At 42.7% G+C, this 16193-nt stretch overlaps 2 protein-coding genes across 2 annotated transcripts; both read right to left on the reverse strand.

Annotated features, from left to right (window-relative positions):
* Positions 1 to 780: 780 nt before the first annotated feature.
* LOC310868386 (heat shock cognate 70 kDa protein) lies at positions 781 to 6657 on the reverse strand. Its single transcript, XM_083778816.1, has 9 exons — positions 6549 to 6657; positions 5162 to 5371; positions 4334 to 4539; positions 4102 to 4254; positions 3393 to 3948; positions 2901 to 3103; positions 2505 to 2703; positions 1701 to 1933; positions 781 to 1239 (listed from the first exon to the last, which is right to left on the reverse strand). The coding sequence occupies exons 2-9, from the start codon at positions 5364 to 5366 to the stop codon at positions 1021 to 1023; spliced, it is 1974 nt and encodes a 657-aa protein (XP_083634942.1). The 5' UTR covers positions 5367 to 5371; positions 6549 to 6657; the 3' UTR covers positions 781 to 1020.
* A 2701-nt stretch (positions 6658 to 9358) lies between these two features.
* crtam (cytotoxic and regulatory T cell molecule) lies at positions 9359 to 15295 on the reverse strand (the record flags this gene model as incomplete). The annotated part of the gene is made up of 10 exons (XM_083760016.1): positions 15173 to 15295; positions 14860 to 15012; positions 14442 to 14561; positions 14151 to 14312; positions 13451 to 13606; positions 12142 to 12201; positions 11769 to 11912; positions 11358 to 11444; positions 9649 to 10151; positions 9359 to 9523 (listed from the first exon to the last, which is right to left on the reverse strand). The coding sequence occupies exons 1-10, from the start codon at positions 15279 to 15281 to the stop codon at positions 9359 to 9361; spliced, it is 1659 nt and encodes a 552-aa protein (XP_083616142.1). The 5' UTR covers positions 15282 to 15295.
* Positions 15296 to 16193: the final 898 nt, after the last annotated feature.

Genomic DNA, 16193 nt, shown 5'->3' on the forward strand with positions numbered 1-16193 from the left:
CCGATTATATAAGACGAATATTTAAATGAGAGTTTACAGAGTAGACACTCAGAGCAGACTAATAAACGATACCTAGTCCAACGGCGCAGTTGCTGGGTGCAGCCACCAGGTGGCACTTTAATGTCGGTGTATACTTGAAAAACTCAAGTATAACCGACTTTAGTTGCAAGTGGGTTTGTTAAAAACTTATACCCTGTAATGACTGCTAGGCTACAAGAGCTAGTAGTGTACTCCCCCCATAAATTATAACGGGGTATCAGTCTCAAGCTCTGTAGTAAAAATGTTAATCCCATTTCATCCAATAAGATCAGGGTGAAATTGTCATCTCAACTTGAAAATATTTTCCATCAATTAGTCAAGTAATGAGCAGATAGCTACACATTCTAATATCGCATCATAGTACCCTGGGCACACAAAACTTGACAGCTAGTTAAGTTGTAATAATATTCCAACCAGAGCATAAAATGACAACTCACATTACCATGTTGTGTGGATGATCATGGCCCCCTAAATGATATAGGATGATTTTGTACTGGTATTCAGGTTCAGATGTAAACAGTTGAAGTTGAACATGGCAGGCTAATCAAGTCCTGTTGGTGTTGTCAGGCCACAGTGGTCACGTTATAATTTTCTGATTAGCTGCAGCATTAGTGTACGGTCTTTTTGTACAGGCTGAACTGGAATACAACAAAGGGTGTGTGTCAAACATAACATTATCATGGATACATTGTCCAAAACTTGGGTAAAAAAAAAAATGAATAAGTTTAGTCAAAACTAGGGTAGAGGGTTGTCATATTTTTTTTATTTAGTCAAGACAAGTAGAAAACATTCCTGTATTAAATTAAACATCTTACTGTGCAAAAAACAAAAAAACTTTTGGCCTGTTGACAAAATACAAATGTGATACCATCAAACCCCCATTTTAAAAATCACTCTGTAGCTCAACTGCCAACTTGAACTATGAGGGTTAAACTTCTTCTCTCAGGAGGAGGAGGTAGTTGCTTGCAAGTGCGGAATGTTTTAGTCGACCTCCTCAATGGTTGGTCCGGATGATCCACCGCCACCGGGAGCAGCACCGCCTGCTCCAGGGAAGCCACCAGGCATACCTCCCATACCTCCCATACCTTCAGGCATCCCGCCTGGCATCCCACCTGCACCCTGGTATAGCTTGGTGATGATGGGGTTGCACACCTTCTCCAGCTCCTTCTGCTGATGCTCATACTCTTCCTTCTCTGCAGTCTGTAACGAAAGGCAAGGGAAATGGAAAGGTAAGCCTCACATGTTATTCAAAGGCAACTAATCAGAGGCCTGCAACTTTTTTTATGCCGTTTATGCTATAGATTACAGAGAAGCACATATGACATTTTCATATTGATCAGTTCAACTGCCAGCCCCATTTCTACTTGATCACTCAGACATCCAAGGAAGGTTTTGGGCCATCTTTGGTCTTTCAACCTCTGGTGGAAACTACGAAAGGCAGGAAAAAACGTCATCACAGTGATCCAGCCCATTTTAAACTACAATTTGTAGCTTTAATGCAACGTGTTGGTTAATACAATAAAACCTATACATCTGCAGTAATTTGGGGTAGTGTTGTTCAGGTTATTGAGCTGTATTGTACAACTCAAAAGCTACCCTGCATTAAGCAGGCATTCTGTAATGTTTCACAAGACAAACATGTATTGTATAAATATTCATACCTGGTTCTTGTCCAGCCAGCTGATGACCTCATTGCACTTTTCCATGATCTTCTGCTTATCCTCGTCACTGATTTTACCAGTGAGCTTCTCATCCTCGACGGTAGACTTCATGTTGAAGGCGTAAGACTCCAGAGAGTTTTTAGAAGACACCTTATCACGCTGGACATCATCCTCAGTCTTGTATTTCTCAGCATCCTGGACCATGCGCTCAATGTCGTCTTTGCTGAGACGACCTGGGTACACAAGACAAGTGTCAAACTACATAAAAATAAAAATGTCTTCATGTCTGACTGCACAACTCCATCATCGAACCGGCTACCAAGTCTTGGTATCTGCAAATATCACATCATGTTGAGGCCATTTCGACTACAGCTGTTACTTTTCTATTAATTTGTCAATTATTCTAGATTACTCTTCCATGAACTAATTTTTTCAAATTGATGCCACAAGCCCCATTTCTACTTGATCACTCAGACATCCAAGGAAGGTTTTGGGCCATCTTTGGTCTTTCAACCTCTGGTGGAAACTACGAAAGGCAGGAATAAACGTCATCACAGTGATCCAGCCTATTGTAAAATTTGATTTGAAACGTTAAAACATTTTAGGAATCTGTATCGTAGAGTAGTACGTTATTACAATAAAACTAGTAAATCTTCAGTTTGGGGTTGTGTTCAAGTGATTCACAAGTGGAGTATTGCACAACTCAAAGCTCAATAGCCATCTGCATTAAGCAGGCATTCAGTCTCCACTCACCAGTAGAAATGTACACCAATTTAGTAGGTAAATAACCATTTTAATTAGTACCTTTGTCGTTTGTGATGGTAATCTTGTTCTCCTTTCCAGTGCTCTTGTCAGCAGCAGACACATTCATGATGCCGTTGGCGTCTATGTCGAAGGTGACCTCAATCTGAGGGACACCACGAGGGGCAGGGGGAATTCCAGTCAACTCAAACTTGCCCAGCAAGTTGTTGTCCTTGGTCATGGCACGCTCACCCTCAAATACCTGTGGGAAGCATGGAACATTAGCGCCACATGTACAAATGAACAGATATGACAAACAATATCTATGGAATCGCTCAGACATCCAAGGAAGGGCTGGGCCATCTCTGGTTTTTCAACCTCAGGTGGAAACTACGAAAGGCAGGAATAAACGTCATCATAGCGATACACAACAATACTGAGAGAAGACATGTTCCTCACCTGAATGAGCACACCAGGCTGGTTGTCCGAGTATGTGGTGAAGGTCTGGGTCTGCTTGGTGGGGATAGTTGTGTTACGTTTTATCAGGACAGTCATGACACCTCCAGCGGTCTCAATACCCAGGGACAGGGGGGTGACATCCAGAAGAAGCAGGTCCTGGACATTCTCAGACTTGTCACCAGACAGGATGGCAGCCTGGACAGCTGTGGATGACAAACATGTACCGTTTAAAATCACCATGTACTTAAAAGCCAATTTACAGCCAGTGGTCATTCAGTGCACAATTACATGAAAGTAAATCATGAGGAGTGTACAGAATAATATTCTAATCACTCAGACATCCAAGGAAGGTTTTATGCCATCTTTGGTCTTTCAACCTCTGGTGGAAACTACGAAAGGCAGGAAAAAACGTCATCACAGTGATCCAGCCTATACGACACCCCACATGCATACAAACCAGTAGTATTACTTGGAATAGAAGCCACAACTTACCAGCTCCATAGGCCACAGCTTCATCAGGGTTGATGCTTTTGTTTAGCTCCTTGCCATTGAATAAATCTTGCAGCAGCTTCTGGATCTTGGGAATGCGAGTGGAGCCACCAACCAAAACGATGTCATGGATCGTACCCTTGTCCATCTTGGCATCACGGAGTGACTTCTCCACGGGGTCCAAAGTACCACGGAAGAGATCGGCGTTCAGCTCCTCGAAACGAGCCCTAGTGATAGACGTATAGAAGTCGACTCCCTCGTACAGAGAGTCAATCTCAATGCTGGCCTGGGTGCTGGAAGACAGAGTGCGCTTTGCCCTCTCACATGCGGTGCGTAGACGGCGGACAGCCCTCTTATTGTCACTAACGTCCTTCTTGTATTTGCGCTTGAACTCTGCAATGAAGTGGTTGACCATGCGGCTGTCAAAGTCTTCCCCTCCAAGATGAGTGTCTCCGGCAGTGGACTTTACTTCGAAAATGCCATCCTCAATGGTCAAAATGGACACATCAAAAGTACCACCACCGAGGTCAAAGATGAGCACGTTCCTCTCAGCACCGACCTGAAAATTAGTTCATAGTTAGAGCACTAAACAGAATCTAGTATCAAAAGAGCAGTACTGTGCAAACTGCAAAGGTCAATTTATGTGCCATTTTGATCATGTTCACAGCACTGTGCAACTGGGGAATAAACCTCAAGGTATTTGGACAATTACCTTTTTGTCCAAACCATAAGCAATGGCAGCAGCTGTTGGCTCATTGATGATTCGGAGAACATTCAGACCAGAGATGGTGCCAGCATCCTTGGTGGCCTGGCGCTGAGAGTCATTGAAGTAGGCAGGCACTGTAATAACTGCATTGTTTACAGTCTGGGGAGAGAACAATGCAGTTAGTTTCATTACCTTCACAAACACCACATTTCCAATTCAACCACTTGTTGAAACCTACCTTTCCGAGGTAAGCTTCAGCAATTTCCTTCATCTTCACCAGCACCATTGAAGAAATCTCCTCCGGGTAGAATTGCTTTGCCTCGCCCTTGTAATCAACCTGGACTTTGGGTCGGGTGTTGTCATTGATCACTGTAAAGGGCCAGTGCTTCATGTCCGACTGCACAACTCCATCATCGAACCTGCGACCAATCAGTCTCTTGGCATCTGCAAAGCATCAGAAAATATCACGTCATGTTGAGGCCATTTCTACTACAGTCGCAACCATTCATTACTTTGCCAATTCTATTGGCAACCTTTTCCTCAACTTGATCAATTGGCACAACCCTAGTATTCTACTTGATCACTCAGACATCCAAGGAAGGTTTTGTGCCATCTTTGGTCTTTCAACCTCTGGTGGAAACTACGAAAGGCAGGAATAAACGTCATCACAGTGATCCAGCCCATTTTAAATTGGGAACTTTGTGGGGAATCTGTATGGTAGAGTATGTTAAATAAAACTAGTACATCTGCAGTTGTTTGGGGGTGTTCTGGTGATTGACAAGTAGAGTATTGCACAACACAAAGCTACCTTGCATTACACAGGCAGTCTTCCGCTAACTGGTAAAAATTGGGGTTAAACTCGATGAAGTATTTTTGTTTTAATATTACCCGTTGGATAAGCAAAATGTTTACAACTTCAACCTGGTAACCCCATTTGTAGCTTTGTGAGCTTGCAGATCAACCCATTTGTCATTTACATTACATGGGGCATAAGAGATTAAGTTGGTGAAGGTGTGGACCGTCTCCGGACAGAACACACATTCTAATGTAAGGAGCAAACCCTTACCGAAGACTGTGTTGCAGGGGTTCATGGCAACCTGATTCTTGGCGGCATCTCCGATGAGCCTCTCGGAGTCTGTGAAGGCCACATAACTGGGTGTGGTCCTGTTTCCCTGGTCGTTGGCAATGATCTCAACCTTGCCATGCTGGAAGACACCCACACAGGAGTAGGTGGTTCCCAGGTCAATGCCCACTGCTGGTCCCTTAGACATGTTTCCTGAAAGATCATAACAAGATTATCAAAAATGCTTTGTCATTACAAACCCTACAGTCAGTTTGTTCTTCCAGCCATCTCTTGAGAGCTACAATGTTTTTCTCAAACACATTAGAGTTAATTGTAGCCTACTCTGTTGGGTCTGCATTTGCCACCATCTCTAACTTAACTTAAGTCAATAAACTGTTGGGATTGCACATGTCACTAGCACGCTCATGCCCTGGGTGTGCCAATATGACATTTGAAGCAACTGGACAAGTCCCAGCAGGGCACGAACACTTTACCAGTTTACACCCACCATGAGGTCAAAACAGGAAGGAAACTGCAACTTCCTCACAAAGCCTGGCAGCTACACTGACTCTCAGCCAAGAGTGACATTCATGAGCAGCGATGTTACCGCCTAATGACTTTTGGCAGTCCTACTCAGCATTACACCATCAACGACCGTCCATTTTATAAAACCAAATGTGATCATTTAGAAGGGCATTAATCAGGTTAAGCAATTACTGAACTGAACTTACACAACAGGTCATATTTTAACCAAACATGGGGCCGATCATGTCTCCAACGTCAACAAACTAGGTAAAACAAAGTTTAATTTGAGACAAATTGTCTTTTAATCAATTGATCTGCTAGAGCCTTATTTCTACGTGATCACTCAGACATCCAAGGAAGGTTTTATGCCATCTTTGGTCTTTCAACCTCTGGTGGAAACTACGAAAGGCAGGAAAAAACGTCATCACAGTGATCTTTTCCGTTAGGCCAAGTAAAATAATCAAGTGAGGGACACTATGCTTACGGTACATGGATCTCCTTGTCATGAACGAACAAGAGATGCCCATTAATGGCGGGGTTCAGACCACGTGGTTAGATGTTCTAGAACATTCTATACTACAGCTTCTTATCGAGCAGAGCCGGCACTCGGTCGCAACAAACAAGTCATTTAGCAATGCAATCTACTTCTATTCAATCCACCATGTCGGTGGATATCAAGACAAAAACGGAACGATTGTCTTTCGGATTGTTTCAAGCCAACAGCCGATATAATGCCGCAATCATGAACGGGTCATTGTTAAATCGTCGGGAACTGCTAACTTTTACCGTTTGAAACAACACTTGGCAAAGGGTACAGGAACGCTGACTGCCGTTTCAGAAGATGATTAAATACGACGAGACTCACCAGATATTGGCAGCCGCTGATGAATTTGGTGGAGTTATTGGTTGAGTTGCGCAGTGGCGAAGCTACTGCTGTACGCCTGGAGCCTGAGAGTGAAAGAAAGAACTCCACCGTGGGTCTTCTATATGGCCGGCCAAAGCAGCCAATCACACGCCGAGGCTTCAGCTGTTTCTCAGCAATGCACCAATGACCTAGCCCTCACGTCACCAGGAAATACATGTGATAAGCCAATCGCCATATAACATTATTTGATGTCCCTCCCACTTCCTGTTAAGAGTATCCGCCTTTCTTTCGTCTGCCTGAGTTTCATAATTCCATAACCATTGTATAGTGTAACCATAGAGTGTAACCACATGGTTTCCTGTAGGCTCAGTCATTGACTCATTGATAATGAATAAATTACTCATCAATGACTCATTGTTTTTTTCCACTCTGAAAAAAGTCCACACCAAACAAGTTGCATGTTGTTGCTGCAACTTGCAAGGAGTTGCAATGCATTGGAAATCATTGCTGTGGACGGGACTTTAGGTTAGGGATCTGTGGAGGGCCTTGGGGCTAGGCCTGGGCTAGGCCTATAGGTCCCCTATAAGGGGTGCAATTGTTTTTCCTCCACTGACTGACGTGACCGTCAATGCTAGCTGGAATACAATAAATATGTCTTCTTTACATATTCAATTTTATTTATTTTAATTTATGGACAAGCGGTTTGATATTGTTAGGCCACCACATACTGTACCCTGATTTTATTTAATTTGACCACAATCTATGCTGTAAAATATTCAGTGTTGATAAGGGAGTGTAGAAATGGAACCAAATGGATCTGTAAAGGCTCATACCACCGCAACCGCTCCAGCCCTTCTCTCTGTTTTTACTGATCACCGCTCGCCAACGGAGCGGTGGTCACCTCACCACCGAAAATCCAGACTATGAATAGGCCTTTAAGGGTCCATCTTGTTCCTAACTATATCCTCAGGTTAATATCAAGTATTAAACTGGGGACCAACCTCCCCAAGGACCCATGTAATGTGGATGCGGTCCCCTGCAGACCCCATGTTGAGAATCAGTGAATTTAGCCGAACAGAATCAGTAAATTTCGCAACTAATTGTACAATATTAAACAGTGCAAGAAGTAGGCTATAAGCCCAATCACTTATGCGATGGGTTTGAGACATCGACTGTAAAAAATATGGACAAAGCGTTCCCCGGGTCTAACATGGACGTAAAATGAAGCCTGTTATTCCTGCACTGTAAGTCGCCATCTTTCTAGATCCGTTTGGTCCCAGCTGGCCATTGGCTGGCTCCGTTTGGGCCCAGCTGGCCATTGGCTGCCCAGACAACGAGGCGGGACTTCCCCCCTTCTTCTCTGTTGGTTTTTATTTTGACTCGAGTGGGTGGGGACTAGTGACTGGAAGCAGAAAGTATTCATGACCATGTTTATTAAGGTAATACAGTCTAGGTGAAGTTGGGCCCAAATACATGGACTTCTATGGGGCTATGGGGTTTTTTGGGTCCAGTGACAGCGCCACAACAGGCCATTATATGAACTTTCAGGAGTTTCAGGCTTCACAAAATATCTGTCTGACTGCCCCGGGGGTTTGAGATCATGTTAAAATGTGTTGCTTAGGTTAGCTCAACCGTCTGGGCACCTAGGCTGCTGAGCCAGCCTGACAGCATTCTGTGTGTCTTTCCCCCGATTTATCTCCCCATTTCCTGAACGACTACTTTCAACCTATCAATAAAAAAGGCAGAAAAAGCCAAAGTAAATAACATCTTTAAAATGTGTTGCTTAAACAAAATATTAGTCAGACCTATACAAATGTAGGCCTACCTGAAATGTGACAGCAAGAATGTGTATTTTTATACTGTTAAGTGATTCTTGTTATAGGTTATTGTTTAATTGTATTAATCTGAGATTAATACAATTACTGCACAAAGACCGATAAGATTGCTCATAATATAGTTAACTTTATTTTAATCCTAAAAGTAACACATTTATATAGGTCTAAACAACATTCTTATAAAAGTAAAATAAAGTAAAATCATATATTTATATACAAATACCGGTGTGACCGAGACCTAGATATGGCCGGGTCTGGTCGGGGATAGTGCCGAGGAGATGGGGACGGAAATCTCTCTCCTTGAGCGCAAGTGTGGGACCGGCACTCGGTGGCAGGTCTTGATATAGTATCCGAGGCCTGCTGCTGCTATCTGGGTCCGTTTTAGCTTAATCCGTCGTAACTTGCGTAGGCATTGATATTTATGGTGTTGGGATGTCAGGGGTGATGTCACCCTGACGTCCCGGTTGTGATGTCAGAGAGGCACTACGTTCCTTCGTAACAACCGGTATGCAACTATGCACATTATTTTACAGGTTGTTGTGGCTCTTTGTTGGTTCCAAACATTTCAACCTTATAGCCAACAAACCCACTGATGCACCTAGGGATTATGGATGTACGCAGATATAAGAAGTAGATTGTCCACAGGTTCAATGTCATTGTAGTTTGTATTTACTTTCCTTTAAAGTGCAGTGATGGTACATTACAAGCATTTGTCTCTTCTGTGTTGTCTGTCTATCTGGTAAAACTGGTTTGTCCACCAGGTGCATGACGCTCCCCAATCACCCAGGCCTACATATGCTCTTTCAATCAATCAATTAGGCCTGGGGAGGCGTGCCCTTGGTGTCCAAACAGTGACACAACCCATCAAACCAATGCCCAATAATGCCAAATAATAACTACAACAAGTGTGATAATAATAACAATAAATAGACATACAAATCAGTGCGGGTGGCTTCTACACTCCCCCCTAAGCTCTCAGTGGTCTGGAGAAGGCTTGATGTAGCCCTCAAGCCACCACAGGAAGCGGAGCAGGTGGTTGTCCCTTTCCTCCGGCACGTCACCCTCCTCGTTCTCCTTCTGCTCTCTCTTCTCCTGGACAGGCCCTTTGTCCTCCTTTCGGTTCCTATGCCAGCTTCTTTCCTACCACCTTGTTGGTCATGGTCAGATGTAGCCCTCTCCATGCCGTCCATGGTGCCATGGTCCCCTCCACCACTGGCCCTCCGTGATGGGGAAGGATGCCTCTCTCCACTGAGTGGATCCCTCACCACTCTGTTCAGCCTCTTTGTGTCAGCTGACTCAACCCAGCTAGCGTTGTTGATCATGGCATCCTGCTTGCCGTTTTCATCTCCCTCACGCATCTGTCCATAGTGATCTCCAGCTTCAGATGTGACGCCGAGAGCTGAGGAGCCGCCCGTCTCCACAGCCATCTCACCGTCCTCCGCTCCGTCCTCTTCTGCAGGGTCAGTCAGCTGCTCCCGCTGGAAATCCTTCAGCTGCAGAATGTTCTCCTCCTGAGGGATCTTCGGCTCGGAGACACTGTCCTCTCCTTCCTGCCATGTCTCTCTGCCATCCTCTCCCGGGGGTGCGTCTTCCTCCACCACGCCATATGTGGCCAAAATGCTCTTCCTCTGCTCCCTCTCCATCTCTCGTGCCATCCACTCCTGCACGATAATCTCAATCTCCCTTCGACTGAGCTCTGGAGGGTCTTCCCACCAGTCTTCTTCATCTGCAGGTTGTAGAGCAACCTCGCTCACTGCTCTCGTGGCATCTGAGTCAGACATTGTAATTTCCTTTTTGCCACACGTAAAAGTGCAGTGCAGTGTAAACTTCCAAGAAAGTGCAGCAGCGCAAATGCAAATGCCCAAATAAATAAAGGCAGTGCAAAACAACAGGTGTGTCACTAGTAAAAGTCCGGCAGTGACAAAAACAAGAATAATAACGGACGGCAGTGCATCAAATGGCCAGCAAACAAGTCACCAATAAAAGTTAAGCAGTGGAAAAACACGAAAATAAAATAACTCCAATAGTTATTGCCGTTTTCCTATACAGCTTTTAAATTCGGTTTCCAGTGTCCACTACATAACAGGCTCCTAATTGATGAGTCTTTGTGGCTTTGAGCTGCGCGTCCAGTTAGTTAATTCCCTTATGTTTGTTCCAATTCCTGGTTCGAGTCCTCCTTGTTACTTTGAAAAACCAACACATCTAAATCCAACAGGACTCAGTTTTACTATGTTGTGGCTCTTTGTTGGTTCCAAACATTTCAACCTTATAGCCAACAAACCCACTGATGCACCTAGGGATTATGGATGTACGCAGATATAAGAAGTAGATTGTCCACAGGTTCAATGTCATTGTAGTTTGTATTTACTTTCCTTTAAAGTGCAGTGATGGTACATTACAAGCATTTGTCTCTTCTGTGTTGTCTATCTGTCTGTCTATCTGGTAAAACTGGTTTGTCCACCAGGTGCATGACGCTCCCCAATCACCCAGGCCTACATATGCTCTCTCAATCAATCAATTAGGCCTGGGGAGGCGTGCCCTTGGTGTCCAAACAGTGACACAACCCATCAAACCAATGCCAAATAATAACTACAACAAGTGTGATAATAATAACAATAAATAGACATACAAATCAGTGCGGATGGCTTCTACACAGGTCATTATGGGAATGTTCACAACAATGTCACAGTTCTGTCTCTTTAATATGTACATTGACAGAACCATCTGTTTGTGGGGTGATATGAGTATCCCTTTGTATACTTTCAGCTGCTGACTCTTCAGTAGTATTTGGTGCTTCGGTTATCTCTCTTGGCTCCTGAGTGACATATGTTGCGAAACCTGTGCTGAAAAGACCTGTAGGGAAAAACATTTCACAACAAATTATATTTAAAAAATAACATCTTCCACTACTTTGACTACTTTGAGACCCTTTCTGTATTTGTTTTGGTCATGTGGCTGAAGGCTAATATTTTACCTCTGCTCTTTTGCCCCTGGACTTGCTTCTCTTCATGGCTTGATTTTGATTTACTGCTATCCATTGACTGATCTGACTCTTCATTTTCTGCAAGAATTGGAATAACAAAATATGTTTGACATTTCAGAATGGCATAACATGAAACAGATGCACACAACCACATGTCTTGAGTTTAATGTCTTTATTTTTCTAGTAGTAAGTTTAGTTTAACATATTCAGGTGAACTCTTTTTGGACGTAGAACAATGAGAAAAATAAAAAAACATGATGATTGTACTGTACATTGGGCTTTTAGATTCTGAGACTACACCAGCTTTGAGCAACCTATGTGCAAAAGGGTCAAATCAGCCCTCAACTGCATACTTACTGACGTAATGGAGCATAGTAAATGTCCAACATAATTTTCACTTACCTCTTTTCCAGATGATGTGCGCTCTCCTGAGTTTGCTAACAAAGAAAATGACTACCACTAAAAGTGAAAATATCAGGCATGTCACCAGAAGTACAAGCACAGATGAACCATTTCCTTTCTGCCTTGCCAGCTCATCAAAGCTATCTGGGAATTAACAGAAATATAATACACTCATGTGTTTCGGTCAGACATAATCAATCTCCTGAGCACTACTGTAAAATACAGTGGTTACAAATGGAATAAATGAACACTGAGGATTTTACTGTGTATACACAATACACCAATGTGTGTACGCATAATCATATTATCGAATTGTCATTTTATCTCTGAAATGAGATGCCGACGATAATATGGCACTGCAGGCTTGACTTACCAATGGTAATGTTGCTTGATGTACCATTATTCGATGTGGCTCTATATACATGTGTCAGACCTGTTCAGAATTAAGAAGAGTCATTACACTCTGTTACACTCTCAATTCAGTACTTTTTGGGGCTTTTTGCCATTATTGACAGATTTACAGTAGTTTGACAGGAAAGGGGGAGAGAGATGGGGGGGGGGGGGGACACACAGCAAAGGTCGTCAGGATCGTGCTGTCAGGCAGGATTACCAGACTAGGTGCCTGGACTGCTCGGCCGGCCCATGCTTCAGTTCAGTACTACAACAGGCCAGGAGGCTGCTTATTGTAGACATGGTGATTCAATAGCTCTGGCCCATAGCATTAGGAGTTCTCCGTCCTTCTTGCTATGGACCTGAGCTAGTGATTCACCACTAGATGTTGGGTACCCAATGATGACTCTGGTGTAAGTGGCTGAAGTTTAGTGTACAGTAGATCCCTATCTCAATGGTCACTTTGGTCAGTAATCTACCTGTAGTTGACCCGAGCTTCATACCTGTTATCGTAGTTACGTTGGTGACAGTAGTAGTGTCGTTGTTTGTAAAGGTTGAATCAGGTAGAGAGCTCTCTGAGTCATCTGGAAAGAAAAAAATATAAGATAAGAAGGCCTTGTAGTACCACAAAGGTACATGTATGCTGCTGGAACAAAAATGTTGACTGTTACAGCTCTATAGATAAACATTCAAATTGTCAGTTTGAGTTAGTGCAACATAGCCTGAACGGCACTAAGAATACAACTATCACTATCATCAACAATCCTTTTTTTTCTGAGCTCAATTGCACCCCAGAAAACGGAACTTTTAACATTCAGTAGATTTTCTGTGGTCTGGGGTTTTCTGGCTCAAACAAGTGCTGTGATTTGCCTGTGAGGTAAGAGTCCACAATATATGACAGGAATTTTCCAGCAGATGTCACTGCTGAGGGATTTAGGCTTCAGAACACACAGACAAAACCCCAGCCCACAGAAAATCCACTGAATGTTCAAAGTTCATGTTCATGCATAAAAAATGAAAATGAATGTCATGAAACCTTAAGGAAGCAGAACTGTACTGTGTGAGAACAATTGTACGGCTTTGACTTTGAACCTAATGTGGTCGTTTGAACGTGCTATAGTATGATTTATAGTGCATACAGCATTTGCAGCATAGGTCTATATAATTTAGACAGTATTCATCTGTAATTCAATAATGAATTTTCTGGATCACATCTCTCAAATAGTTGAGAAATGTCACTCAAAATCCCATAGAAATGTAGCAGTTTTAGTTAAAATAGCTCCTTTACTCACAGCTAACAGTTGATGGTTCAGACAAGTCTGTAGTCTGCAACTCTGTGGTTTCCTCAATTCTAGTCCACTGAGATGTTATTCTTGGTATGTCTGTTGACCTTTGTGGTTGAGTCATAGCCGGTGATGTTGTTGCGATTGACCTTGGGAAATTTGGGGCTATAAAGAAGAGTTATTAAAAATCATTTAGTAATCACACTATTACTGTAGAAACAGGAATCATAGTATCATATCATATCACATGTCTGCCTATGTGTGATAGGTATGAATTGTGGAATTGAATCGCTTCATCAATAAAAATAAATAAATAAAACGTTGAAATTATTGGTCAATCTAATAACATGCAGATACACATAGTGACTGACTACTGTCAGTCCATTTACTGGAAAAGGGAATTCACTGAGGCGATTGACTTTCGCTACTTTCACATGATACTACAATACTGTAAGTTCATGATGGTCATGACGCAAGAGTACTTTCCCTGTTTTGTGACAGTTGAACAACACGTTCATGTTCCTCAAATTCAGGCTTCTATACAGTAGCCTTTAGAAACATAGTTTCTAAAAAGAACAGGCAGGAGTTTCCCCAAGAACACCATTACTTTCATATTTGAGGAATATTATTTTAAATTGTTTATTCATCTTCCTAAAATTCTGTGAATTTGGTCAGATATTAGAAGAAATAATGTTTAAATTGTACTCACAAGCTTGTCCAATGTTAACAAAGTTGCTCAGCAATTCGCCATGCAGAGCTGGATGGTTAACAATGCATGTCACTGTGACTCTTTTCTCTACTGACTTAATGTGTAAAGTATCCTCTGAGGTATACTTTCTTATTCCGTATTCAACTCTGGAATGGGTCTGAGCTGTGGGATAGGAAAAGTAATTGGAAGGTATTAAGGCTGCTGGGGTTCTGAATTAATGAATGAGTTATGAATGAGTTGCATCTACACTACAGTAATATTAGATATTTACAAATACATTTGACAAATTACCAGCGATTTCAATCTTATTATCCAGGAGCCAGTATATTTTGGGAATATGATGGTTTCCTGCTGCAGAGCACTTGATGACACGCTTTCCATTCAATCGTGTTACTGCCATCTTTGGATAACCTAAACGAAAAACATATATTCATTTTTTTGTATGTATGTAGCAATACATTTTATGGTTATAGGTCATTTGATTTGTTTACTTGATCTATATATTAAATTAAAAAAATACATACACAATTTGAGTAATATAATAATAATAATGGATTTTTATGTCCATTTAGTAATGCACTTTACATTCATGAAAATCTCCAAGTGCTACAGTGAGTTAACTGACACAACCAACTCAAGCAGATGTTTTTGCATCTGAGTGTAACCACTGCTGAACACAATCATCATGAGGAACCCATTTTCCACATACCTAATACAGTCACTTCCACAGTCTTCTCTCTGATAGGGTTGCTGTAATGAATACATGTATAGTTGCCTCCATCTTTGAAGGCGATGTTGGACACACTGATGGTGAATTCTGATGCAGACAATGTATCAATGCTGTAGCGTTTGTCCTTCAAGGCTGTCCATTTTTAATCAATGAAGGGTGAAGAGAAGATGGTTAGTGCTTCTATCAGTAACTATTTAAATAGTTTTTGCATAATTTATGCATGAGTATTGGCTCGATATTGATACCAAAACAGACAATGTAACACATATAGATTATACTGTACCATATCTACCTTTGTTGTGGTTGAAGAACATAAGAAATCCCTTTGGGTTCTTCCACACCACATTGCTCTTGTGTGCATTTCTAATGGGGCACGTTAGGGTCAATGTTCTGCCTTCCATCACTGTTGTGTGCTGCCACACCGCAAGTGATACTGCAACAATCGGCTTGTTTTAACCCTAGGGACTTGGTCTCTTCAGACACTCCTTTCTCTCTTTCCATCGGAAATCCTTACGCTGTCCTGACCCTGGAAATGGACAATGAGCGCAAGTCAATCTTTCCGGAACCTGGTACAGTTCCTCCGTTCGTACAGTTGCTTTCCAACCTGACAGCCCGAGGCGTGGCAAGAAAACTCTATCTTGAAATCACACTTGAAAACACCCTGGTCCACGAAGGGTTGGTAGACACCGCGGCGGATATTAGTTTAATGTCCATGGATTTATTCAACGTCCTCCAAGACCGTTTGAGACAGGCCGATTGTACACTCAAGTTGTGTTCAAAACCCATCAAGCTCCAAGCTTACGCCACAACGGTGACTCAGGTCGAGAAGTTTGCTATATGCCACCTGAGAATTGGGAACGAAGAAGTTTATCATCCCTTCTATATCAGCCAGATAAACACGGTTCCTTTGCTGCTTGGAATAGACCTTTTAAACCGTTTCGGCCCACTCATTGATGTGCCTGGTTTAAAATTGTATATGACGGTGCGAACGCCAAGACCTTTAGAGACGGACTTGCCCGTAACGTCTGATTGTCTGATGGTAAAACATCAGACACTCCATGTTCCAGGCTCTCTGCCCATGAGCGCAGGGATACCCAGTGACCCCGTAGGGACCACTAAGGCACCTGACACTTTGGATTCTCCCCGATCATACTTATGCAAGTTAGGAGAGAACCAGACAGGCCATCCTGAAACTTACTGCCCAGCAGTCATGGGTGGAGTACGACTCAACCAGGCACAAGTGACTAACGTAGTCCTTGCACTTTGGTCCGAAAAATCGGCAATTAGCTTGGAACTCTTCGAAAAACTGAGGA

This window comes from Protomyctophum parallelum (genome assembly GCF_964188405.1).
Source record: "Protomyctophum parallelum genome assembly, chromosome: 1".
In the NCBI taxonomy this organism is placed as follows: Eukaryota; Metazoa; Chordata; class Actinopteri; order Myctophiformes; family Myctophidae; genus Protomyctophum; species Protomyctophum parallelum.